This window comes from Scyliorhinus torazame, chromosome 9 (genome assembly GCF_047496885.1).
Source record: "Scyliorhinus torazame isolate Kashiwa2021f chromosome 9, sScyTor2.1, whole genome shotgun sequence".
Classification (NCBI taxonomy): domain Eukaryota; kingdom Metazoa; phylum Chordata; class Chondrichthyes; order Carcharhiniformes; family Scyliorhinidae; genus Scyliorhinus; species Scyliorhinus torazame.
The window spans coordinates 132,932,302-132,959,926 of NC_092715.1; the positions used below are offsets into that span (position 1 = coordinate 132,932,302).

At 43.8% G+C, this 27,625-nt stretch overlaps 1 protein-coding gene across 3 annotated transcripts in view; it reads left to right on the forward strand.

Annotated features, from left to right (window-relative positions):
- The first annotated feature begins 2,297 nt into the window (after nucleotides 1–2,297).
- srfbp1 (serum response factor binding protein 1) overlaps nucleotides 2,298–27,625 on the forward strand; it is a 328,539-nt gene continuing 303,211 nt past the window's right edge. Inside the window, exons 1-2 of one of the 3 annotated variants that reach the window (XM_072516523.1) lie at nucleotides 2,298–2,400; nucleotides 2,539–2,642. In XM_072516523.1, coding sequence (XP_072372624.1) covers nucleotides 2,604–2,642 — 39 coding nt within the window. In that variant the 5' untranslated portion in view covers nucleotides 2,298–2,400; nucleotides 2,539–2,603. Of the gene's footprint in view, nucleotides 2,401–2,538; nucleotides 2,643–5,912; nucleotides 6,165–27,625 lie in introns of those variants that run through there. The other 2 variants (XM_072516526.1, XM_072516525.1) reach the window with 2 other exon arrangements.

The following is a 27,625-nucleotide window of genomic DNA, read 5'->3' on the forward strand; positions in this document are numbered from 1 at the left end:
CGCGTAGGTAGTCTTCTAGCGATTCCCCGGGGCGCTGGCGGCGAGTGGTGAGGATGTGTCGCGTGTAGACCTTGTTCACGGGCCGTACATAGAGGTGTTCGAGCATCGCGAGGGCGGCTGCGTAGGAGGAGGCCTCGTCGAGTTGAACAGAGATTCGATGGCTCACCTGTGCGTGGAGGAGGCTCAGCTTCTGTTCATCGGTGACGGAAGGCGTGGAGGAGGCTGCGAGATAGGCCTTGAAGCAGCGGAGCCAGTGTGAAAATATTTCTTTCACCTCCGCGGCCTGCAGATCGAGTTCCAGTCGGTCAGATTTGAGGGCCGATTCCATTGTTGGGTTTAAGTTGATTAAATTGATGCGACCATCAATTCACTCGAGACAAGAGTAGAAGTAAACCGTGGCTTTAATCAACTTAGAGCAGTGTCTGCCTGCGACTGATCCAATACTGAGAACCGCCTACAGATCGACTGCTCTTTATACCTCCCTTCAAGGGGAGGAGCCATGTGCGGAGCCCGTACAGGCCCCAACATGTTCCCCTATGGATAATGCCATACAATGGCCCATAGGAGGAGCCCACAACGGCAACAGCATAGCACAGATAGATACAAGGGCAACAGCACAGATACAAATACAATGGTGGATTATTGGCATAATACATTCACCACATTCACACTCTGTTAAAAAAATGAAGTCCGGCGGAGGTGACGGGATCATAAGTTCAGCCGGTCCGGTGCACGGAATGTGCACTGTTATCGCCAAAGCTCTGGCGTTGTTGCTGGCTGGGTGTCGAGCTCGTCTGTGCTGCCATCGGTAGCGAGGGCGCTGGTGTGGGTACCGACGTGGACTCCAGGTGCATCTCTTCTGGAGCACAGATACAAATACAATGGTAGATTATTGGCATAATACATTCACCACAAACACCTTGTGCAATAAAGCCTCGATTGTTTCACCATTCTCGTCTTGTGGTAATTGACGGTACATCACCCTATTTAAAATTGTATCATGTAATTGATATTGTCTCTCCTTGCCCTTAACAAATGCATCACTTCACACTTCTTTGTGTTAAATTATATCTGTAGTGTGTCTCCCCATTTTATCATTTGCCCATGTCCTCCTTTAGTCATTACTGTCCTTGCCATTGTTTACTACATTTCTGAGTTTTATGTGATCTGTAAACTTTGAGATTATGTCCTATATGCCCAGGTTATTAAATGAGCAGTGGTTCTCATACTGGCCCATGGGGAACATAACTGCATACATCCTTCCAGTCTAAAGAACAACCATTCAGCAGTATTATCTTCTTTCTGTCTCTTAGCAAATATCACATTCAGGAGAACAAGCATCTTATTTTTATTTATTTTAAAGTGATCCATTTTCTTTGTTCCCCTTTGCCTTATGTATTTTTCTCTTGTGTGGAATGATCTGTCTGAACTGTACGCAGAACAATACTTTTCACTTTACCTCGGTACACGTGACAATAAACAAATTCAAATCCATCATTGTGAGGTTGGCAACAACCGCTTTTATAGTGAAGACAGATGCAAAGTATTTATTTAGTAACTCAGTCCTGCCCGCTACCTCCAGAAGATAATCTAATTTTTAGTCCCTAACTGGCCCCATTTTAAAATTTACTTACCATTTGACTATCTATATGTTTATAATCGTCTTCTAGATTCCATTTAGTCTCCTAGCAATTGTCATACAATCTCTTTACCACATGGTTCCTTTTTCAGCTCTCTGTACTTTCTGTATTCAGCTTAAGTCTTATTAAGAGCTTGAAATGTATCATAAACCTCCTTTCTAATGTTTAATTTTAACCTATATATCATAAGTCATCCAGGTAACTGTAGCTTTTTTTCCTCCTTGTGTCCAGAATTAACCCAACTATCTCCTCTTTGAAGGTTTCCTGGTGCTCAGTTATTGTTTTAGCCAATCTTTGACTACAATCCCCCTGGGCCAGACATTTTCTCAACTCACTGAAATCAGCTCTTCTCCAGCTGAGTATTTGATTTTTTTTTCCTTGCCCTTTTTCACAATTGTTTCCTAAATCCCACTGAAACATGGTTAAAGCTAGAGAATGTTTCGGTAATGCAGTGATTGGGACACTGGACTACCAACTTACAGGTAATAATGTTAAATTCCACCCCAGGCACAATGGGCCGAATAGCCTCGATGGTGTGCTTCTATAATTCTAAATCGTGAAACTGAGCAGAATCTGAGGATCTATAGCAGAAAATCTAGCATGAAAGTTTCCATTCTCCTGTAAAGCTGAACTAGCTCACTCATGTTTTTCAAGGGTGTCTGCCACTTACACCTGATCCAGGTGCACACGACCCCTTGTCCCATAAATGATTCGTGTGGGGTTTTTTCAAAAGCAAGAAAGCGAAACCGTGAATATAAATGTAACAGGAATTGAAAAAGACAATTTTTAATTTTGAAATACGTTTATCCCTGACGTTACTCCTAATAGGGATGATTAAAATATGTAATATTTTAAAACCCTGCTGTGGTAGTGATTTTCTCTCTCGCTGTTTTGACAGTGCTGGATCGCGGGACTGATCCTGTCGGGCTGCCGTCCGTAAGCAGGAGACGGAGCGCGAGAAGCATGGCAGCGGCGGCGGCGCCGGTGAACCTGAACAATGAGGTGAGTGAAAGCGAAGCGCCGTCCTGTTGTTGAATTGGCGGGAAACCCGCACCCGTCTGCGGGTGTTTTATATTTACCGTGCTGGGCGGGCACCTCCGTGGGCTTCTGGACCTCTCTTGCATGATTAGCCGCACGCATTTTGCGCCAGAAACGCATGGGAAGGCCCCATATGACAAACCGTGGCTCCGTTGTCGTCAAAGCAAGTCTGTTGGCATATTTATGTTGCCGATTTAAAAAAAACATTCAACCTATCTGGCAGCATATGTGGAGAGAGAGAAGGCGAGAGTTAATACTGGTCGGTGACTGTTGCCGGAACTGGAAAATTTTAGGGATGGAACAGGCTTTTGGAGCAAGTGCACAGTCAAGAGTAAAAGACTCGGCTTAAAACCTGTTACATCTTTCACACTTTACAGTTCTGGCAAAAGGTCACGGATCTGAATTATTACCTCCTGTTATTTCTCTCTCCACCGATGATACCATATCTGTTGCGTGTTTACAACTTAAATCTGTTTTTATTTCGGATTTCAAGCATTCGCGGTATTTTGCACTGTAGCCAAGTTAAGCCAGTGGGAGAACAGCATGTTTACTTTGGTCTCTATTTTTACAATATACACATACCTTAAAAACTCTGAAAACCACCTGACTTCCTATGGTTAAATAAATTATTTTAACTTCCCATCCATTTTGTATACTTAAGAACATAAATAGGAGCAGTTGCAGGCCATACACCCCCTTCAGTCTGCTACATCAACTCCACTTTCCCATCCTATCCCTGGACCCCTTGATTCCCTTTAGTGCTGAAAAACCTTGCACACACAATCTTGAATATACTTTTGTGAGCACTGACATCCCTCCAGGGAGCGAATTGCAAAAATGGAGAGACTGGTATTTGAAAAGCACCTTTCATAACCTCAGGGCATAATTTTTTCGGTTCTTTACAACCTTTGAAGTACTTTTCAAGTGTTTGTAGGAAACAGCAGCTAGTTTGCACACAGCAAACTACCACAAACTGCAATGCAATAATAACTGGACAAGCTGTTTCAGTGATGTTGATTTGAGGGATAAATCTTGGCCAGGATAACACCACCAGTTTCAAAATACTGCTTTGGATTATTTGCATTCACCTGAGAGTGAAGATGGGGCTCCTATTTAATATCTCACCTGAAAGATGGCAATTCTGAACGTGCAGTGTTACCCCCAGTACTGTACTGGGTTGTCAGCTTTGATTTTCATGCCCAAGTCCTGGAGTAGGATTTCACCCCACAACATCTGACTCCCGGAGGCAAGATTATCAGCAGGGAGACGGCTGACATTTGGACGTTTTAATTCTTTCACTGGTCAGGAGCATTGCTCATCCTTACTTGCACTTGAAAAGATGGTGGTGAGCTACTGCTGTAGACCTGCTGTTGGTACGCCCACAGTGTTGTTAGGAAGGGAGTTCCAGGATTTTGATCCAGTGACTATGAAGGAACAACAATATAGTTCAAGTCAAGGTGGTGTGTGGCTTGGAAGGGAACTTTTAGGTGGCATTCAGATGCATTTGCTGTCCTTGTCCTTTTGTAATGATTATCTAAGTCCTTATCAATTTCACACAATTTTAATGTGGGGTTGGGGGGGGGGGGGAGTTGAAGGAAGCATGACGAACTACTTGCAGCACATCTTGTAGATGGTATACATTGCTGTCACCATGCATCAGTGATGGAAGAAAGAACGTTTAAGGTGGTGGATGGGATGCCGACCAAGAGGGGTGCTTTGTCCTGAATGATGTAGAGCTTGTTGGAGCTGCACTCATCCAGGCTGCTGGAGAGTATTCCATCAAACTCCTGACTTGTAGATGGTGGACAGGCTTTGGGGAGTCAGGACGTGAGTTACTTGCCGCAAGTTTTCCAGCCACTGACCTGCTCTTGTGGCCTCAATATTTACATGGCTGATCCTGTTTCATTTATGAACTTGTGATGTTGATGTGAGGGATTTATTTTAGCATCTTGTGCATTCTCAGGATGTGGCAAATCATTTCAAAACTAATGAGGTACTTTTAAATTTTAGTCACTGTTGTAATGGATGACAAGTGATGTCAGCTGTAGCTCAGTTTGTACAAATTTCTTTTGAGTCAAAGTTGTGCGATCTGTCCCATTCCAGGGCTCGAGCACCAGAGACTGAGCACAGTATCGAAGGAACACTGCACTACTGGAAGTATCCTGAGACATGAAACCATGGCTCCATCTGATCACTCTTAATATAAAAGATCCCGATACACTATTTTGAAAAGAGCAGGGCAGTTAATCCCTGTCAACATCGTAATAAATTGATTATCTGGTCATTGTCGTGTTGCTATCTTTGTGAGTTTGCTTTGTGCAAAGTGACTTCCATGTTTTCTACATCATGACAATGACTACACTTCAAAACAATGTTCCATTGGCTGCAACGTGTTTAGGTATGTCGTGTAATTGTAAAAGGCAGTATATAAATACAGTTTTTTTTTCTTCAAATTTGTGTATAAACTACAGTGGATGAAAGACCTTATGGTTGGTTCTTGACCTAGAAATGAGGAATCTGCTCCAACTAGTCAAATGGTACAATTTTTGTACTGGAAGGCATCCAGGAAATGCTTGATGTCTCGTCCAAAGAGCTTTGTCTCCATCAGTACAGCACAATATTCACTTATGCACTGAAATGCTAGCCTAGATAATGTGTTAATAGGAGTGGGGCTTGCAGCTGTGGCCTGCAGCTATCATTCTGCTACATACAGTTGTAGCCACTGTCACTTCTTGCGTAATGTCTTCTTTTGCAAAACAATTTTGTGAATGTGTAGGGTTAAGGGGAGAAGGCAGTTGGGGTCAGGGAAATGGTACTGGGTGAGTTGCTCATTCAGAGAGCTAGTACTGACACAATAGCGTCATGCAACATAACTATTCTGTAGACTCTCCTAGCTCCTGTACCATTACCTTGAGTTTCCCATGGCACCCTCATGTGCCTCATTTACATGCTGCCCCTTGGCAACCTCATCCAAAAACACACTGTCACGTTATCACGTAGACCATGACAACATTAGGCTTATCTCCCCACTGTCTCCTTAAGCCCATCCACTGTTCCTGATTTGTCACACTGCTTGTCTGACATCAAAGAACAAATTTCTTCCAATTAAATGTTCAAACAGGCATAAACAATTGTATTTGTTCCCTCGCCACTGGCTCCATCCCATTACCTACTAATTGCCTGGTGCTGAAAATAGGATTGCTCACAATCTTTGGTGTTGTATTTGTCCCTCAGATGACTCTCTGACCACACAACTCCATCACCAAGACTTAGACCTCCCATAAAGTTGCCGGAATCTTCCCCTGCCTCAGCACATCTGCTGAAACCCTCGTCTATGGTTTTGTTACTGCAGCTGTTCCAATGCTGTTCTAGCAAGCCTCCCATCTTCCATTTTGCATAAACCGGAGGTCAGCCATATCTTAACTCGCACCAAGTCCTGTTCAACTGTTAACCGTGTACTCATTCAGCTACGTTGACCCCTGACCGGTGAGTCCTTCAAGTTCTAAACTTTTTTTCATGTTTCTGCAATTCCATTTCCTCGCCCTTCCCTGTCTCTAACTTCCTCCAGCCCTGCAAATATCTTCAAATATCTGAAATATGTGTTCCTCCAATTCTGGCAACTTGAGCATGCATTTTTATTTATCTGGCTTCTATTGCATAGGGCTTAAATTCTATTGCCTCGGGTGGCACAGTAAGTAGCACAGTGGTTAGCACTGTTGCTTCACAGCGCCTAGGTCCCAGGTTCGATTTCCGCTTGGGTCACTGTCTCTGCGGAGTCTGCACGTTCTTTCTTCCCCTGTCTGCATGGGTTTCCTCCCACAAGTTCTGAAAGACGTGCTGTTGGGTGAATTGGACATTCTGAATTCCCCCTCTTTGTACCCGAACTGGCGTTGGAATGTTGCGACAAGGAGCTTTTGACAGTAACACTGCAATTAAGTTAATGTAAGCCTACTTGTGACAATAATAAAGATTATTATTATTATTAAATTCTGGGATTTACCCCCCGCCCAGCAAATGTCTTCTTCTACTTTCCCTTTCTCTCCTTTTTAAATTTCTTCTAAAATCCACCCTACTGATCAAACTTGTTCACTGTTCTATCACATAGAAATAATATGCTGAACTTGTTCACCTGGATAAACCGCTTGTGAATTGTGCCCGTGTCAGTCCATTGAACTTTAGCCTTTCTATGGTTTCGCATAGCTGGAGCTGTATTTCTTGGTGGACTTGTTGAGGTCTGCTACATTTCTCATTATGTTTTTATCATAAAATAACAAAGTTGAAATAACTGGAACTCAGAAATAAAAACTGTTGTGAAGTACACAGATTTGTCAGCATCTGTAAGGAGAAAGAACAAAATAATTTAAAATTTAATCTGTCTCTTCTCTTTGCAGATGCTGAGGGACCTGTTGTGTATTTCAAGGAATTTACTACAAGAAGCTTAATTACAAAGGAATTTACATTCTGGATAGGAAACAAATGGAAGATTTTGCACATAACTATTAGTCAGATATGATTGACATCTTTCACTCAGCCCCAATAAGTTTCTGATGCCTCATCTTTTCTCCTCTGCCTATTCTTTTTGCAGAGCAACTTGATTATCTCCATTTCTTGGTCACCATAGAAATGATTTTTTAACATCAGAATTGTCCCCTGCAGCCATGCAGTCAACTAGCGAAATCAGTTAGCCAGATCAAAAAACAAATTAAGGTTACATAGTATGGGTAGCACGATGATGCAGTGGTTAGCACCGCTGCCTCACTGCGCTGAGGACCCAGGTTCGATCCTGGCTCTGGGTCACTCTCCGTTGGAGTTTGCCCGTTGGGTTTCGCCCCCACAACCCAAAAGATGTGTAGGCTAGGTGGATAGGCCACGCTAAATTGCCCCTTAATTGGAAAAAATGAATTGGGTAACTAAATTTGTTTTTATTAAAAAAAGGTTACAAAGTATGTCAGCTCCACTCCAGGCAGGTAAACGCTTTATGTGCAGTACTGAGAGGGAGATGTATTATAGGCTATGTTTGGTGTTACCCCATGTGTCTGTTGCCTTTGCCAAACTAGTTTACTCTTAAGGATGCTGTAGTTTTGGAAAACATGATTTTGATGAGGTCAGAGCAGTTTATGGCCCAAGGAAAGTTTGCTTATGTACAGTTCAGGGTCTTCATTTGTCTTATTTAATGCACTGCCGATACACAAGAAAAAGGGAGAAAAGTTCAGTGAGATCATTTCTTGCATTCACCTGCGTAACATGGATATTTGTCGATGATGACCATAAATCAGAGTACTGGTCAAAAGCTGATACAGTTTAATGTAATTATCCTTTTGATTATAATCATCTTTGTATCCTGTATTATGCCACTTATTCAGCAACTTGCACTTTATAAAGCACGTCTAAGGCCAAAGAAGGACGAGTCATCACAAGGTTGGTCAGAAATGAGTTTTACAAAAATTCTTGAGAAGAAAGGAAGCTCACCAGGCGACCATTGGAATAGCTGAATTTGTAGGTGACAAAGGCATGGATGTTCCACAGCAGATCAGTAGAGGTGAAGGCAGGTGATGTGGAAGTAGGTTGTCTCTGCGTTGTAGACAAAATGTAATCAGATTCTGACTTTGGGTTTCAGTAGGCTGCTGAAGCTATTAATTCTTCTATTTAACTTGTGGCAGAACAGGGGTTGAGGAAGGTGATGGAATTGATGTCAAGGCTATAGAGTCTGTGACTGGGTCTGAAATTGTTGGTGCTGGCCCTCCCACTGTTTAACTTGACAAAATTGTGGTTCATCTGAGACTGAATATCAGTTAAGTAGCCTCAACAACGAAGAGATGAGGAAAAAAAGGGGACCAAGCTTATATGTTTAGCAACTCCAGAATTAATAGTTTAATGTTGGGAAAATAAACTGTTGCTGGAGATGTGTGTGTAGAATATAACCGTGCCATTGAGCTGGTGAATAGAGGGATGCTGGAGGTGAATGGCATAGTTGACTGTTGCAAATGTTATGGGTCAGGTTTAGAAAACTCCAAAGTATATCATGGAATTCACCTGACCTACAACTTTTATTTATTTTGGTTACGATGAGCACAAGGGCCTATCTTTCAGGTGTTATTCAACAGCGACCATAAGCACTTTTAATCAAAAACAAAGTTTATTCTACAAATTTAATTAATATTTTTATAAACACACACAGTAAGCATTTTTATCAACTACCAACATAAATACCCCACACAGCTACAGTACTCTATGTATAACCCTTAATAAATTTCCCCCTTCAGCTATTCCAATTTAATAGGGAGATCCCATAAACCAGAAAACCCTTTTCAAAGATGTGGCCCAGCACATAGCACTTAAGACCTGGTTTGCATGTTTTTGTGTCCTTTCCAAAACAGCAGGTTTGAATTTCTTCCAGAAAACAATTATTTATTTTCAAGTTATCCAGCAGTCTGGAAACAGCTTTTAAAATGCAGATGGAGGGGGGGAAAAAAATATTTTTCAACCCGTGCTGTACAAACCAGTTCAAACTCAAAGCGAAAGTAAAAACCCACAGCCAGAGCCCAGCTCCACCCACACAATGACATCACAGTTACAGTAACAAAAGGGAGGCAGTGAGTTGCTCCACTAGCAATTCAGAGACACATGGTAATGCTCGGGAGGACCTGGGTTTGAATTCCACCATGGCAGATGGTGAAATTTGAATTCTATAAAATATCTGGAATTCTATAAAAAGTCTGATGACCATGAAATCATTGTTGATTGTTGTAAAAATCCATCTGGTTCATTAATGTCCTTGGGGAAGGAAATCTGCTGTCCTTGCCTGGTCTACATGTGACTCTGGATCCACAGCAATGTGGTTAACTCTTAATTGCCCTCTGGGATGGGCAATAAATACTAGCCAAGCCAGCGAAGCCCACATCCCATGAACAAATTAAAAAAACATGATGACCTTGATTAGGCCATTTTTTTGCTATGGCAAAACAAAAACCTGATCAATTCAACAATGGAGTTGTAGGGAGTACAGACATTGATTTGAGAGGTGGTCAATCTTTTCAAGTATTTGGGGCAATAGTTTGTAATATAGGGGTCAAGGCGGAGTTTTGTTTTTGAAGGGTGGCTGTTAATGTTATGAAAGAGAGGGCAGTACCTGAGGAGGGAAAATAACTTTGATGGTAGTTAGCATGGCGTCCCATTTGTAGTTAAACATCAAATGTCTTGTAGTTGACATAATATTATCAGCTATGTTGTGACTGTCACTCGGGTAGCTTTGTTCACATACTGAAAAAAATGACAAACAAAGCTACCAATGCCTGATGACTTATGTGCAGTCATGACTCAGTCCATCAACCATGCATGGTTTCAAAGAACAGTACAGCACAGGAACATGCCCTTTGGCCCTTGCCAATCACGCATGCTACCTATACCAACCGCCTATATCCTTCTATACCCTGTCTGTTCATGTGTCTATTCAGATAAATCTCAAAGTTTGCTAACGTATCTGCCCCAACCACCTCACTTGGCAGTGCATTCCAGGCCACCACCACCCTTTGTGTAAAAAAAAAAAACCTTCCCCGCACATCTCCATTGAACCTATTCCCCCTCGCCTTGAACTTGTGCCCCATATAATTGTCATTTCCACCCTGGGAAAGCCTCCAACTGTTCACCCTATCTATATCCCTCACAATTTTATTAACTTCTATCAGGTTGCTCCTCAGCCTCCGTCTCTCTATGGAGAACCATCCCAGTTTCTTCACTCTCTTCTCATTGCTAATACCTTCCATACCAGGCAACATCCTGGTAAACCTTTTCTGTACTCTCTCCAAAGCCTCCACGTTCTCTGGTAGTGTGTTGACCGGAATTGGACACAGTATTCCAAATGTGGCCGAACCAACGTTCTACATAATTGTAACACAATTTGCGAGCTTTTATACACCATACCCTGTCCTATGAAAGCAAGCATGCCATATGCTTTCTTTACCACCATTTCCACCTGTGCTGCCTCTTTTAAGGATCTGTTTGGACCTGCAAGCCCAGATCTCTTTCTCCCTGTCTATGCTCCTGATGGTTCTGCCATTTATTTTATAGCTCCCACCTGAATTGGATCTACCAAATACATCACCTCGTATTTGTCTGGGTTAGATTCCATCTGTCATTTTTCCGCCCAATTTTGCAGCCTATCTATACAGCCTGCTGTATTCTCTGACCATCTTCACCACTATCTGCAACTCCCACAATCTTAGTATCATCCGCAAACTTGCTAATCAGACCATACGTTTTCTTCCCAAGTCATTTATGTATATATTACAAACAGCAGATGTGCCAGTACCGATCCCTGTGGAACACCACTAGTTACAGACCTCCATTTGGAAAAACACCCTTCCACTGCTACCCTCTGTCTTTTATGGCCAAGCCAGTTATGAATCCATCTAGCTAGTTCACCCAAGACCCCTTGTGATTTAATCTTTTGCACCAGCCTGCTATGAGGGACCTTGTTAAATGCTTTACTAAAGTCCATGCAGACAACATCCACAGCCCTTCCCTTGTCAATCATTTTTGTCACCTCTTCAAAAAATGTAATTAGTGAGACATGACATCCCTCGTACATAACCATGCTGTCTGTCACTAATAAGACTATTCACTTCCAAATGTGCATAGATCGAATCGCTGAGAATCTTTTCCAACAATTTCACTATCACTGACGTCCAGCTCACTGGCCTATAATTACCCGGGTTATCCTTGCTACCTTTCTTAAATAAAGAGACGATATTGGCTATCCTCCAATCTTATGGGATCTCACAGTGGCCAACAAGGAAGCAAAGATTTTTGTTAGGGGCCCAGCGATTTAATCTCTTGTCTCCCCCAGTAATCTGGGATAGATGCCATCTGACCCTGGGGATTTATCTACCTTTAATGTTTTTTTAACACACCTAACACTTCCTCCCTTGTAGTAACGACCTGTTCTAAAGCATTTACATATCCCTCTAAGACACCGCTGATCAACGTGTTCCCCTTCTTTGTGAATACCGATGCAAAATACTCATTAAGGATTTTACCTACTTCCTTTGGTTCTGTGCATAATTTCCCTCCTTTGTCCTTGAGTGGACCAACTCTTTCTCTAGCTACCCTCTTGTTCCTAATATACGTATAAAATGCCTTGTGATTCTCCTTAATCCTGTCTGCCAATGATATTTTGTGTTCTTTTTGCCCTCCTAACTCCCTGCTTGAGCTCTTTCCACTTAAATTCATCAGTTTTCAGTTGCTTAGACCTCAAGCTCTACCTACATTCCACATGCTTATCTTCCCTTACAATGCAGACCTAACTGTAATTTAAATTGGCCATCTTCTCTCAGCAAGTTGCAACATACACAAAATCCAAGCAGCAACTAAACAAAACTTCAACATCTAGATAAAATGAAAACAGAATCTTCCTGCGCTCCATCCATTTCCATGACAACATGGCATGTTCTGGGATATCCTCAAACAGATCGCCTCATTCAAAATTCCTTCTTTGATTTGAAGAGAGAATTTGATTTTAAAACTCTTCAGGGTTTACTAAATGTGTTAGTTCTAACTCCTAAAACAAAAACATCTGCCTTTACAAGGATTGCAGATGTCATGTCTCCCTTCTTTAGCTAAGTAAGCCGATGTCTAGTTTAGGGTCTCAGCTTTCCAGCTGTTCACATGACCCAACCTTTTTGTAATAAACTTCAAACTTGTTTTAATTACATCTACTTCAGGGTTGCTAATCAATTTCTTAGATATACCTATTTATTTACATATACCTCTCTAACCTACGCCATTTTAAATATATGAACCATCTTCACAAAGATGAGGAACACGTTGATCGGTGGTGTCTCAGAGGGATATGTAAATACTTTAGAACAGGTTTTGACCACGATACAGATACAAAATGCAAATGTCAAGATAGTGGAAAGATTAATGACAGGCAGAATGAGGATGAAAGCACCTTTAGCATAATGCTTCCCAAATTATTTTTCAATCTGACCCTATTTTAACCCTTGAAATTCGAACCAGGGACCCTGGCGCTATGAAGCAACAGTGCTAATGGTAGCACAGTGATTAGTACTGTTGCTTCGCAGCACCAGGGTCCCAGGTTCGATTCTTGGCTTGGGGCACTGTCTGTGCGGAGTCTGCACGTTTTCCCCGTGTCTTTGTGGGTTTCCTCCGGGTGCTCCGGTTTCCTCGCACAAGCCCCAAAAGATGTGCCGATAGGTAATTTGGACATTCTGAATTCTCCCTCAGTGTACCCGAACAGGCGGCGGAATGTGGTGAATAGGGGACTTCATTTGCAGTGTTAATGTAAGCCTACTTGTGACAAGAAAGATTATTATGATCCTAGATGCCAACAAGAAAAAAACAGCACAGTAACATTCAGTATAAAGTTTGTGTATCACAAATCATCTTACAAATATGAAATTATATCTTTATTAAAGTACTTCGGAAGAAAAGTTTTTTTTTTAATGTATTCACCAATCCATTACTTAATCTGAGCTGCTCAGCCCATGGACCTTGGCAAGGAGGCAGTGATACTGATATTTGCATTCAACCTCCCTGATCGAGAACAACGTCATACCATGGTTCCTGGAAGGCCATTTTAATATAATTGAAATCAAAGTTTTCATTTTCTATTGAGAATTTCAAATGATGCGAAATAATATTTATAGTTCTAGAAACTGCAATTTCACCAAGAAACTGAAATTTTACCAAGGATTCCTATCACACACAATGCAGCTTTAAAATAAAATGGATTTATTTCACATGGTAAGAAACGTATTTGATTTTGGAGTCATGCTGCTCCCAACCAGGGAAAGTGGAGTGCTTCTGAAAAGGCATAGAATACAATGGGCACTGAGGTTTTGGCCCATCTCTGCATATTCCCTAGTGGCAGTGTAGTTAAGTTTACTATTGTAATGTATTATAGTCCTTGTCATATGTTTCTAAGTTCATAAACATTCTTTATTAATTGATCACACAATGGCTGGACTATTCCTCCCTGCTTTGCATTTTTGTTCCTCACAGTATACCAAATTGAAATTATACACCCCTAAGACCGGTGTTCCAAGTTACTTTTCTGGGTTTTTGGTTACCCTCGCATTTAACATCACTGGGGTTCCTAACACTGCCTGGCTCAGTCTTTTGAAGGGAGGGGGGTTGGAGGCTGAGTAGTGCGCATGTTGAGAAAGAAAAAAATAAGGCTTCACTGAGTCTTCAGCCCATTTCACCCTTTCCTTGTGCACCCAGATTGCGATAAAGTCCCCACTTACCACTGCCTACAACGCCTCCCACAACGTGGAGACCGATACCTTCCCTGTCTTAATTCTGCTCCACATTGTTCCTGATAACAGCCCCTATCTTCTCTGAAGCCTGCTTATCCGCCAATAACCCCACGTGCAACCTCTCCTGTGGCCATTGAGGACTCCCTTTTGCCACCTGCAAATCCACCCAATGTGGCGCATGGTCAGACACCACAATCGGCGAATACCAACCAACAGTTCCTTGTCCAGGAAATCAATCCGCGAGTAGACCCGGTGGACATGTGAGAAGTACGAAAGTTCTTTCGCCACGTGTCTGTTCCTCCCATTCGCTCCATAAACTCCCAACAGCTCCTTTGCCATAGCTGATACCCTCGAGGACCCAGGACACTACCAATCCAGCACCGTTTTAAATTCCCCATCCCCATAATCTTTGCCAACACCCACCTCAAAAACTCCACATCCCCCAACGGTGGGGTAGCACTGTTACTAAGAGGTGAAATGAGGACAGTTGTGAGAAACAACCCTGACTTGGATGATGTATAGAGTCTGTTTGGGTGGAGGTAGAAAAACAGCAAGGGAAGGAAGACATTGGTAGGAGTAGTGTATGGACCCCCATGCAGTAGCCACACAAGGAAAGGGTATAAATTAACAAGTAATAGGAGCATGTAAAAAGAATAGAGCAATGATTATGAGTGACTAATCTTCATGTTAACCAAATTGGAATTAGTAGTTACGACAACAAATTCATAGGGATAGTTTCCCAGAGCAATATGTCATGGAGCCAAATGGGGAACAGACTATCTTGGATCTGGTAATGGAGGCAGGTTTAATAAATTACCTCAAGAGTAAAAGATCCCCGAGGAAGTAGTGATTAGAACATGATAGAATTAACTATTCTTTTTTGGAGTGAGAAACCTGGGTCAGAAACAACTGTTTTGAATTTAAAGGGTATTACAATGAAATGAGGATAGAGTTAGCTAAAGTAGACTGGGCAGCCAGATTAGCAGGAACGGCAGTAAACAAGCAGTGGCAGACATATTTTAAGGAGGTAATTCATGACTCAACAAAAATATATCCCTATAAGGAAGAAAAATTATAAGTGGGATTAACCAAGGAATTAAGTTGAAAGAAACATCATTTTCAGGAGGCAAAAGTCAGTCATGTCCCCAAAGTCTGGGATAAATTCAGAATCCAACAATGGAGGACTAATAGAGAGAAAAGTAAACTACAAGGGCAAACTTGTAAGCAACATAAAAACTGACAATAAGAGCTTATTTAAGTATACACTGAGGAAATGAGAGGTCAAAGTGAACATAGGCCCCTTAAAAAATGAATTTCGGGAGATAGTTAAGGGGAACAAGGAAATGGCAGAGGAATTAAACGGATATTTTGCATCAGTCTTTGGTGGAAGGTACTTTCAACATTCCATTAATACTAAAGGATACGAGGGAGGAAATAAATACCATCATTTGAGAAGTAGTATTAGACAAACCGAGTGGAGTTAAAGGCAGATAAAAGGGCGGCACGGTAGCACAGTGGTTAGTACTGTTGCTTCACAGCGCCAGGGTCCCAGGTTCGATTCCCGCTTGGGTCACTGTGGAGTCTGCACGTTCTCCATGTGTCTGCGTGGGTTTCCTCCGGGTGCTCCGGTTTCCTCCCACAAGTCCTGAAAGACGTGCTGTTAGGTGAATTGGACATTTTGAATTCTCTCGGTGTACCTGAACAGGCGCCGGTGTGTGGAGACCAGGAGATTTTCACAGTAACTTCAATACGGTGTTAATGTAAGCCTACTTGTGATACTAATAAAGATTATTATTAAGTCCCTTGGCTCTGATGACTTGCATCTTGGGACCCTAAAATAAGTAGCTACAGAGCTGCTGGGTGCTTTGGTAATTTTGCAAGAATCCTTGGATTCTGGAGAAGTGCTGAAGGATTGGAAAACTTGTGACACCCCTATTCAAAAAGGGAGGGAGGCAAAAAGTGGCCAACTATTGGCCGATTAGCCTAACACCACTTGATGGGAAAATGTTGGAATCAATTATTATTTTTAATGTACTTTATTCCAAACTAAAATCAAATACTGTTACGAAGAAAATCTACACATACCACGAATGTACAGAGTTTGTACAAATGTTTCCCCTTCATATCCCCCCCCTTCCCCCGGTGACAAATAATTCCTTAAACATGGATAAGAGTGGATGCCATCGGGCGCAGAACCCTTCGTCTGACCCCCTTAGGGCAAACTTAATCATCTCCAGGCTCAGAAATTGCTGTAGTTCCCCCACCCTCGCCACCAACAACCACTCCAATTTCACACATCCCAGAACATATATTAGCGTGGTTCGCCGGTCCTCCCGCACTCCTCAAAGCGATCTTCCACCTTCAGGAAGAATCCACTCATCTGGCCCCGTGTCATATGCACCACCTTAAATTGAATGAGATTCATTCTTGTGCAGGAGGAGCTTGTGGTGACCCGGTGCAGCACCTCTCTCCATATCCCCTATCCGAGCTCGATCCCCAGCTCCTTTTCCCTTTTGCCCTTCATCCTGTTTACCAAAGCCATCTCTTTCTTTCCCAGCCATCCATGGATGTCCCCAATCCTCCCCTCTTTCTATACATCTGGAATCAGCAGTTTCTCCAAGAGCGTATATTCTGGTAACGCAGGATAGTTCTTTCCATGCACAATCCTGCACCTGCGGTATCGGAACTCACTTCCCCAAAGCAACTCTAATTTCTCTCAAAACTCTAGACACAGGTCCCTCACTTGTTCTACTCCTTCCTTTCGCCACCTCTCGTACATCGCATCTGTCCTACCAGGCGCAAATCTATGGTTCCCACACAATGGGGCCAGCACCGACCCTTGTCCCGGCTTAAAATGCTTCCTCGGTACCAAATCTTATTGAAGAGACCGCCACTGGGCTATTAGAATATTTACCAGGTGCAAATGTTACCATGGCTCTCTCACTCAATCCCTTACAGGAGTTCTCCCTCCCCACCTTTGCCAACCAGTGCCTCACCTTATCCACATTGGCTGCCCAATAGTATTGCAGCAGATTCGGTAGCACTAGTCTCTCCCTACCTGCCTATTCCTCTGCAATAGCACCCTATTAACCCGCGGCATCTTACCCGCACATACAAACTCCGAGATTAGCCCTTTGAAAAAAGGCTTTGGGAAGAAATATTGGGAGCGATTGAAAAGTAAACCAGAACCTAGGCAGCACATTCATCTTTATAACCTGTATTTTCCCCTACCAGCAACAACAACAGGGCATCCCTCCTCTTTAGATCCCCCTTAACCCCCCAACCCCCACCAGCCCTGTGAAGTTCCATCTGCGCATGGCTGCCCAGTCATGCACGATCTGGATCCTCAAATACCTAAACCGAACATTCACAATCTTGATCAACAGAGCCCCCAGGTTCGTGTTCCTTCCCAACTCATTCAAGACTTCATACTTTCAAGAACAAAGTACAGCACATGAACAGGCCCTTCGGCCCTCCAAGCCTGCGCCGACCATGCTGCCCGTCTAAACTAAAATCTTCTACACTTCCAGTGTCTGTGTCCCTCTATTCACATCCTGTTCATGTATTTGTCAAGATGCCCCTTAAATGTCACTATCGTCCCTGCTTCCACCACCTCCGGCAGCGAGTTCCAGGCACCCACTACCCTCTGTGTAAAAAAACTTACCTCGTACATCTCCTCTAAACCTTGTCCCTCGCACCTTAAACCTATGACCCCTCTACCCTGGGAAAAAGTCTCTGACTATCCACTCTGTCTATGCCCCTCATAATTTTGTAAACCTCTATCAGGTCGCCCCTCAACCTCCTTCGTTCCAGTGAGAACAAACCAAGTTTATTCAACCTTTCCTCATGGGTAAAATTTCCTCCATTAAATTTGAACCCAGAGAAGACCCCAAATTTTCCCAGCAGTGCCATAATTCTTCCCATGCTATCCAAAGGATCCTCTATATATAGCAACAAGCCGTCTGCAAACAACAACGCCCCATGCTCCCAACCCCACTCTGGCTCTATTGCCAGTGAAAACAATAACGGTGATGGCGGGTATCCCTGCCTCGTTCCCCAATGTAGCTTAAAAAGTATTGACTGCATCCTATTCGTTCGGGCACTCGCCTTGGTGGATGCATAAAGCAATCGTATCCGTGCCACAAAAGTATTGTGGAGGTGGTCCGTAGCTATTCGGTGGCCCCGACTGAGGAGCTGTTGGCGGAAAGGGAGGACTTGCAGGGGCAGTTTGATCAGTTGACGACGGGAAAAGCAGTGGGTCATGCCCAAACCTCCTCAGTCTCAAACACATATCACCACTCAACACGATGGAAGGTCTTCTCTCATCGCAACTCTCCCCTCTGGCATCCTGCTGTCAGCAGGGTCATGACGACATTCAATAGCCTAATGTTACTGGACAACTGTCGTTCCTTTACAAACCCTGTCTGGGCTTCTGCCACTATCTCCGGCACACACCCCACCAATCGCCTGGCCAGTACCTTGGCTAGAGTCTTTATATTCATATTTAATAACGAGATTGAAGCAAAGAAATAGTGGCCTGCGCCAACTTGTCCAGTACTTTGCCCCCCCATCCCCTCTCCAGTGCCTCATTGAAATTACTAGGGAGGTGCGGGGCCAATTCCCTAAAAACTGTTCATAAAATTCGGCCGGGAAGCCGTCGGCCCTGTGGCCTTCCCCTACTGCATCGACCCCACCCCCTCCACTATCTCCTCCAACGACTGCCGCCTGTCCCCCTTCTACCTCAGGGAACATAAACCCCCATTTCTGCCTCCTTTGCCCTAGGCTCAGAACTATACAACCCCCTGTAGAAGTTCTCAAAGACCGCGTTAGCCTGGGGCGGCACGGTGGCGCAATGGTTCGCACTACTGTCTATGGCGCTGAGGTCTACGGCGCCGAGGACCTGGGTTCGATCCCGGTGCCGGGACACTGTCTGTGTGGAGTTTGCACATTCTCTCTGCGTCTGCATGGGTTTTACCCCCACAACCCAAAGATGTGCAGGGTAGATGGATTGACCACGCTAAATTGCCCCTTAATAGGAAAAGAAAAATTGGGTACTCTAAATTTATCAAAGAAAATCCTTGTTAATCTTTTCCGTCTCCGCCGCCTCACCTGCATGATTTCCCTGTGTCGCCACTTGTCCCACAGCTGATGTGCCAGCTGCTGACTGACCTTCTTACCAAACTCTTACTGGGCCCCTCCCTATGAAGCTGACCCACTGCTTTTCCCGTCGTCAACTGATCAAACTGCCCCTGCAAGTCCTCCCTTTCCGCCAACAGCTCCTCAGTCGGGGCCACCGAATAGCTACGGACCACCTCCGCAATACTTTTCAGCAACGCCCCCCCTCTCCTCCATCTTGACCTTTGTACTTTTGAGCCTTAAATGCAATCACTCCCCGCTTCCTGGATCACAGCCTTCAACATCTCCCAGAATGTGGCTGTAGAGACCTCCCCATTTTGATTGAACTCTACATAATCCTTTATCACCAATTGCACCTTTATCAAAAACTTGTTTATCTGCCAATAACCCTGAATCAAAACTCCACCCCGGTCTCTGTGCCCACCCCAACTCTAGCCCCAATTCACCATAGTGCGGTGCATGGTCCGAGATGACTATACCTACATACTCCATCCCACCAGCACCTCCTTCCCCACCACAAAAAACTTTAGTCTTGAATATACCCGATGGACCTGGGCGAAAAAGGAGTCCCTTCACACCCGTGTGCCTAAACCTCCATGCATCCATCCTCCCCTTGTGCTCCATAAACACCCCTAACTCCCTCGCCATCCCTATCTTTGCCACAGACTTGGGCTTTGACCGGTCCACCCTCTGGTCCAGCACACAATTGAAATCACCCCCCATTATTAACTAGTGGTAATCCCGATCCAGGATACTCGCTAACAGCTTTTTCATGATGTCCCCATCATCCCAATTGGGTGCATATACATTGACCAGCACTACCGAGGTCCCCGCCAACCTCCCACTCACCATCATGGAATCAATTATTAAGGAAGTAATGGCAGCACATTTGGAAAATCATAATCTAATCAAGCAGAGTCAGCATAGCTTCATGAAAGGGAAATAGTGTCTGACTAATTTATTAGAGTTTTTTGAGGAAGTCTCAACCAGAATGGATAGAGGGGAACGAGTAGTTGTGTTGTATTTGGACTTCCAGAAGGCGTTCAACAAGGTACTTCACAGACTCCTAAATCATAGGATCTGAGCCTCATGGTGTAGGAGGTAGTATATTGGCATGGACCCCCCCGTTTGGTGTTGATTTGTGGAGACCTGTAGGGATTTGCACAGGCTTCATGCTGCGCCTGCGGGGCGAGCATTGCAGGAGCCAGGAGAATCCAGCTTTAAACAGATCCGGTATATTTGAAGGAGGATTTAATATGCTAATCTGGTTCATGCCCAGCAAAGGCAAAAAAAATGATCACGCCAGCTGGAATGAGCCAGGAGCATCGGAAACTATTTAGCGCTGGCGTAAATCCTGTTTTAGACCTCCTGGAATTCTGCCAACATAGTGGAATTTGTGCCGGGTGCCACGGGGCTGGAGAATCACCCCATACTTGCAGAGCATCACTCAGGCAGTGAAAAACCTCAGAAGAGTTGTAATAACAATTGTTGAATTAACAATGCGTGGTGGAGATATATACTCTAATCCTCTTGCTAAATTTGTTTGAAATAGACATTGACTTAACTGTGGTTATTGTGTTAATCGGTGCTTGCTTGTAATCTGTAACTATCTAAATGTGTTTAAGATTGGCTCTAGTTAGATCCTTTGCCAGCTGAATTTCTAGAGTACAATGGGAGCCAATGTTAGTTGAGAGCACATGGAGTGAGCTTCTCCCACTCCAGGACTGCAAAGTCCAGCATTCTCACCTCTTTGCTGCCACCAAGCCCCAAAAGCATGTTCCCAGTGCTACATGATCTTTGGACCACCCCTATACTGCTCGACATCTGGTTTATTGTAAACTGTGGCAGTGTTTATCTATGTTCTGAATGTCTATATAGTTATCTATTTGAAATGCCTCCTGAATTTCATTGTTTAGCTTGTATTCAAAACATTTTCAAAAACACAAACTGATCTACGTTGTACAAATATTTTGACTTTTCTACAGAGTACATCAACTGCAATTCAAAAACAAAACAAAAGGGACCATAGATTGCAATCGGTACTGTTCACCATGTATATAAAGCTTTGTTTCTTAGCTCTTGTGCTCTCTTTTTAAATGAAAATATGGAGCACAATTTTTTTTAATGTCACTTGGAGTAAAACATTTGAACTTTCTAATATTCTTTGTGCCAAAGAAGGGCTAATAGTCATTGCCTTTATTAGGACCATTTTAATCCAGGTAGGGCAGTACTGATGTAACAGAGTGAAGTTCTTGAAGAATTGGGTGTCAAGGAGATTGGGGCTACACTGGTATGGGCAGGGCTTGTGGTGGAGAATATAACCAGGAAGCAACAATTTGTGTCAAACGGTTATCACTAAGTACAAGGACTTTGTTTTTGTGAAGGATATTCTGGTGGAAATGTAGATGGTGGCAGTGATTGTTCATCCACTGGTTGAATTCGATGTTTGGAGTGTACAAGTGGTGAGGAAATTCATGACGTTAGCCTCCAGCAGATATGTAGGTAGGACCGTCAACCAGAGAAGGGGGCAGTTGGGGCTGCTGCTGCTTGGGGTACATCATTTCATCAATAGGCCCCTGGAGATGAGCAGATGGAAGCCCAGAAAGAAGCCTGGAATGGTGACAGGATGGGAGGAAGGCAGATGAGTCATGATTGGCTGCGATGAAGATCTGGGGAAATGTAGCGAAATGACAGGAAGGGAGCGACAAAAGGAAAGGAGGCACAAGAGAAATTTAAAAAGTAATATCCTTGGACCAAATTAGCATGATATGATATCGGTCAAAGTTGAAGTCTGAAATGCTATAGTGAGATAAATTGAATTTCAGCCTAAGTGCATCAGGCTTGGAGTGTACAATGTCCACGTTTGGAGTCCGTTGTGGAGAACTGATAGCAAGTTATTAGCTGAAACGTTGGTGGAAACTGTCTGGTGCAACAGGATACCAAAGGAAGAGTGAGACAACAGAGGTTCATTCTGGTCCAGTGGAGATTGTGTAATGATCCTGCCTGTTCGCAGCTTTTATTAGCAGGACCAGCAGAAGAGTTGAGTAGTAATGAGAGTGAAACCCAAGACCACGCATAGCAAAGATTAAGTAGCCTGAGGAGAGTGAAGAATGAATTATGTGACCAATGGAGATGAAGGAGCTGATCTGATGAAACCATGGAAAAACAACATTGGCAGAAGCAACAGGATCCTGAGTTCGTCTAATCCAGTGTACAAAAGGGTAATGAACGTTGAATGAGTCGGGTGAACGTAGCGACTGTAGGAGAAAAGTGAATAGCAGCAAACCAGAGAATTTAACAGCACAGCAATAAATTAGTGCAATGGAAGCAGATTAGAACTACTCGAGCACATTAAGGGCAGCAGAACTGAACCTTAAAGTGTATTAGAGGTGATTCAGTAGTGAATACAACTTTCTGCAAAATGTTAGCAAAGTTGAATAACCTGTAAAGAAATTAGATTCAGTTCTGGTTGGGGTCAGAATATTTCTGCCGTGGATTCGCTGTACAGAATAAGGCTGAAGAGCACTGGAGCATGGTCCGTTTACATTTATATAGCACTTTTCATGACCTCCAGATATCCCAAAGCATTTTACTGCCAATTAAGTGTAGTCAATGTTGTAAAGCAGTTATGATGGTAGCAGCAGATGAGAGGATTGAAAATCTGGAAGAGTTTTAGATGCATGCTGTTGATGGATCAGGTGTAAATCTGGATCAACGTTGGGAAAGATGGATATAAAACCTGGTGCAGAATCGAATGCAGGCTGCAAAGGTTTGTATGAGCTGAAATAGTTGAATCTGGAGGTGAGAAAAACAGATGAAGGTGGATGGAGTGAGCCGGGAGCTGATAGGGAAAGTTTTAACGGTGTAAGTGTTATGTGGTCTTTCTGATGGTGAGCATATGAGCTTGGAAACTGGTGGAGGATTGAAAAGAAAGCCAAAATTATGAATAGCTGGGGTTCATTCTTACATGGTGGCCAATGAGGAGATGTGGTCGCTGTCTTCACCTCACAAAAGATTCATTTTATTTACAGTTGAGTATATTTAGCAGTATGGCTTCATCCTTTTTAAAGAACGCTTTCATTGCGACATACATTTTAGCTTTTTGTAATGGCCCTCCTGTATTTCTTGGAAATCCAGTGAAGGTTTGGGTGCAGTCATTATATTGTGCCTCAGATGTGTTTTTATTTTGCTATCATGGCAGGGCGTTCAGTTTGAATCTACCTGCTCCTCTTGTGTAGTGAGTGTTGAATCGACATGCGTTTTTACTGACACTTGTTGAACTGTTAATATCGAGCAAGTTGTAACTAACATTGAACAAGCCTTTCTTAATTATGCAAGTATATATAAATTCACATTATATATATCCATAAAGCTACAGTATTGACAATGGAAATTCTATAGCTTTTGTATGTAGCAGCTGAGCCTACATTCTATGTAGAATCCCAATTTGGACATGTTCCCTTTTCTTTGTGATAGTTTAAACATCATTCGCATTGTTGCCATGATTTACTTTCAGCATCAGCTGGGCAAAATATATTTGCGTACTAATGGGGGATCTGATATGATTCCATGAAATACCTATAAATAATGTCTCAATATGTCAAGTTATCTAATAATGAGCTCTGTGCCATGCAGAACTGGAAGTTCTCTGGATCAATCTGTTGATTGTGCTGCGTCGGGTGGTGTGTTGGTAGGGATTCTATAATTGGGCTTATCGCCCTGGGTTAGGGAAGGAAGAATTGGTTTGAGTTACCTGTTCTGATCAATTCTAGGAACTCTTGTGTGGACGGGATTGGTTTTGTCTCTGATATCCTTGGTGGTGAGGTCCTGAGGCAGGACCTATAAAGTTATACCCTAGAAAAAATGAAGTTCCCACAAAAAAGTGGGGTAAAGGGGTAGGTTGGTTGGCAGCTTGGCAAGAAAAAAAAGGAACAAAAACAATGACATGAGTTAAGTCTTTTCACAATATCTCCACTAGGTGGCAGGAAAGGCCAAGACATTGTAATTGTGCCATACTGTAACACCAGCCACAATGGATGAAGGATTGTATAGTTGAGTGTGCTATAGGGCAGTAACATGTGATTTTTATTAAAATTACCGCAGGAACTGCAGGAGTAAAGATGTAGTTGGATTGCAGTGTGCTGTTTAGAATTGAACAAATAATTTATTAACTTCACAGTTTTAGACAGCAGTACTGCTGTGTGCCATGGATCTATTATACAGTACATGTACATAAGAATTAATTGATAGAAGATTATATGGGGTGGCACAGTGGTTAGCACTGCTGTCTCATAGCGTCAGGTATTGGATCCAATTCCGACCTTGGGTGACTGGAGTGTGCACCCCCCCCCCCCCCCCCCCCCCCCCCCCCCCCAGGTGTCTGCGTGAGTTTCCTCCGGGTGCTCGGTTTCCTCCCACAGTCCAAAGATGTACATGTTATGTAGATTGGCCATGCTAAATTGCCCCTTAGTGTCCAAAGATGTGTAGGTTATGGGGATAGAACAGGGGAGTGCCTAGGTAGGATGCTCTTTCAGCGGTCAGTGCAGACCCGACGGCTAAATGACCTCCTTCTGCACTGTAGGGATTCTATGATTCTGTGATTATAGATATTTGTTACTCCTGTGGATGGTGTAGTTGAGTGTTTCAATTTTGTCACAGAATTGGCATGGATAGAATTTGTTTCCTTTTACTGCCCAAGATTAGTATTTTGCCCATGTTTGTGTTTTCTTACTCTCTGGGTGAGTGTCACAGTTAAAATAATTCCAGCAGCAAGCTTATTTTCTTATTTTCAAAATAAAGATTGTTTATCATATTTATAAAAAAAATTTAAAGTATCCAATTCTTTTTTTCCAATTAAGGGGCCATTTGGCGTAGCCAATTCACCTACCCTGCACATCTTTTTGGGTTATGGGGCCAAAACCCATGGAGACACGGAGAGAATATGCAAAGTACACGGACAGTGACCCGGGGCCGGGATCGAACCCGGGTCCTCGGGTATACACTATCCCTTCCACTCTAAAATGCCTCCTCAGCTGATTCCATATCTTCACCGTGGACTGCACCACTGGGCTCCCTGAATACCTACTTGGAGCCATTGGCAATGCTGTCGTCAACATAGCCCTCAAACTAGACCCCTTACAAGATTCCTCCTCCATCCTAACCCACTCTACTCCTTCTCCTGCCCACCACCGCCACATTCGCCGCCCAATAATAATGAAGCAAGTTTGGCAACGCCAACTCCCCCTGCTGTCTCTGCCTCTGTAGCAGGGTCCTCCCCACCCTCGGCACCTTCCCCGCCCATACAAAGTCCGAGATGATTGTGCCCACTTTCCGAAAAAAGGCCTTTGGTATAAAGATCAGGAGAGCCTGAAAGATAATCAAGAACCTCGGCAGAATATTCATTTTCACCATTTGGACCCTCCCCGCCAATGTTCAGTGCAGTGTATCCCACCTCTTAAGATCCTCCCTGGCCTCCTCCACCAGCTTTGTTAAGTTCCACTTATGGAGCCCCGTCCATTCCCTCGTTACCGTAAATGGCATCCCCCCCTAAATTAGTCCGCTGTGCCAGCTCATTCACTGGGAATACCTCGCTTTTCCCTACATTCAGTTGTATCCCGAGAACCCTCCAAACCTCCCCAACAGGCCCATAATCCTTCCCATACTCTCCAACGGATCCGAAACATACAGCAAAAGATCATCGGCATAGAGCGACACCCGATGCTCCCTCTGTCCCCTCATTATCCCCTGCCACTCTGCCGACCCCCTGAGAGCCATTGCCAATGGCTCTATGGCCAGCGCAAACAGCAGCGGCGACAGCGGGCACCCCTGCCTCGTACCCCTGTGTAAGTCAAAGCTTTGTGAGCTCATATCATTCGTCCTCACCCTCGCTCTTGGCGCCACGTACAGCAACTGCACCCATGCCACAAATCTCGGCCCAAACCCAAACCTTCCCAAAACTTCGAACAAGTACCACCACTCCACCCGGTCAAATGCTTTCTCCGCGTCCATGGACACCACCACCTCCGGTACCAGAGCTCTCGACGGATTCATCACCACATTCAACAGCCGTCTTATATTACTCGCGAGCTGCCTGCCCTTCATGAAGCCTGTTTGATCTTCTGCAACCACCCCCGGAACACAATCCTCCATCCTCCCCGCCAGCAACTTAGCCAATACTTTCACATCCGTGTTCAATAGTGATATGGGACTATACGACCCACATTCCACCGGATCCTTCCCTTTTTTGGGGATTAGTGTGATTCCTCCCTGCTTCATCGTCTCCGGCAACTCCCCCTTCTCTAGTGCTTCATTAAACGCACGCAACAGATGTGGTGCCAGGTCCGCCGCAAATTCCTTATAAAATTCTGCCGGGTACCCATCTGGCCCAGGGGCCTTCCCCGACTTCATACACCTGATATCCAGCACCTCCCTCAGGCCCAGGGGCTCATCCAGCGCCTCCTCCTTTGCTTCCTCCATCTGGGGAAATTCCAGCTCGTCCAGAAACCACCCCATGTCCCCCTCTCCTCCTGGGTCTGCTTCATAAAGACCCTGATAATTCTCTCTAAATGCCTCATTTATCTTCCCTGGCTCTGACACCACATTCCCAGTCCGGATCTTCAATATTTCCCTGGACGCAGCCTGCCTCCGCAACTGGTGCGCCAGCATGCGGCTCGCCTTCTCCCCTTACTCGTATTGCACCCCTCTTGCCCTATCGTCCTCCCCGTTGACAGCCGGTCAAATTGTCCCTGCAACTTTTTCTTCCTTGCCAATCCCTCCACGGTGGCCACCCTCGAATATTCCCTGTCCACCTCCACTATCTCGCTCACTAGACGGTCATGTTCCGCCCTCCTTTCCTTATTCGCACGAACCGTAAATGAGAATTTCTCCCAGACCACTGCCTTCAGTGTTTTTGCCGTGCATTTTTAGTTATGTCTTCTACTCACTACTGATCTCTCCCACATGCTCATGCATACACACAGATTAGAATCTGATTACGGTAAAACCAATCTGATGTAACATAATTATTTCGGTCTCTTTTGGACAGTCCTGTAGTTTCTTTGATGCCCATTTTCAAGCTATTAGTGCCCTGAATGGCTGACACCATATCCTGCTTGGATGACTTGCAGCTTGTTCGATGGTTTTTGGTGGAATTCTCTGTCTGCAAGTAGCTTGGCTGGTTTAAGAGCAGGCAACAAAGATGGTTGTCTCTAATGTGAGTTCCAAGTTCCAAGTCCTTTTTCCAAAGGTGATGTATCTGTTTATTCCAATCATCCCCTATATTCTCATTTCGAATATTTGACAGTTCGAGACAGCCAGTGTCCTTGTGTAGAATGACCCATTAAATTTGAAATTACCATTTTGAATTAGTTTCTGGGAAAACAATAATACAACATGAGCCTGGAGTGTTCTTTTTGTTCCCACTTGAGATGAGGGAATGATTTTGATCCACAAAAGAACTCGTGGCCTTTGTTCAATTTTGAAAATATACGTATTTGCAAAGTTCATAATTTACTTGAAAATGACAGAATAAAT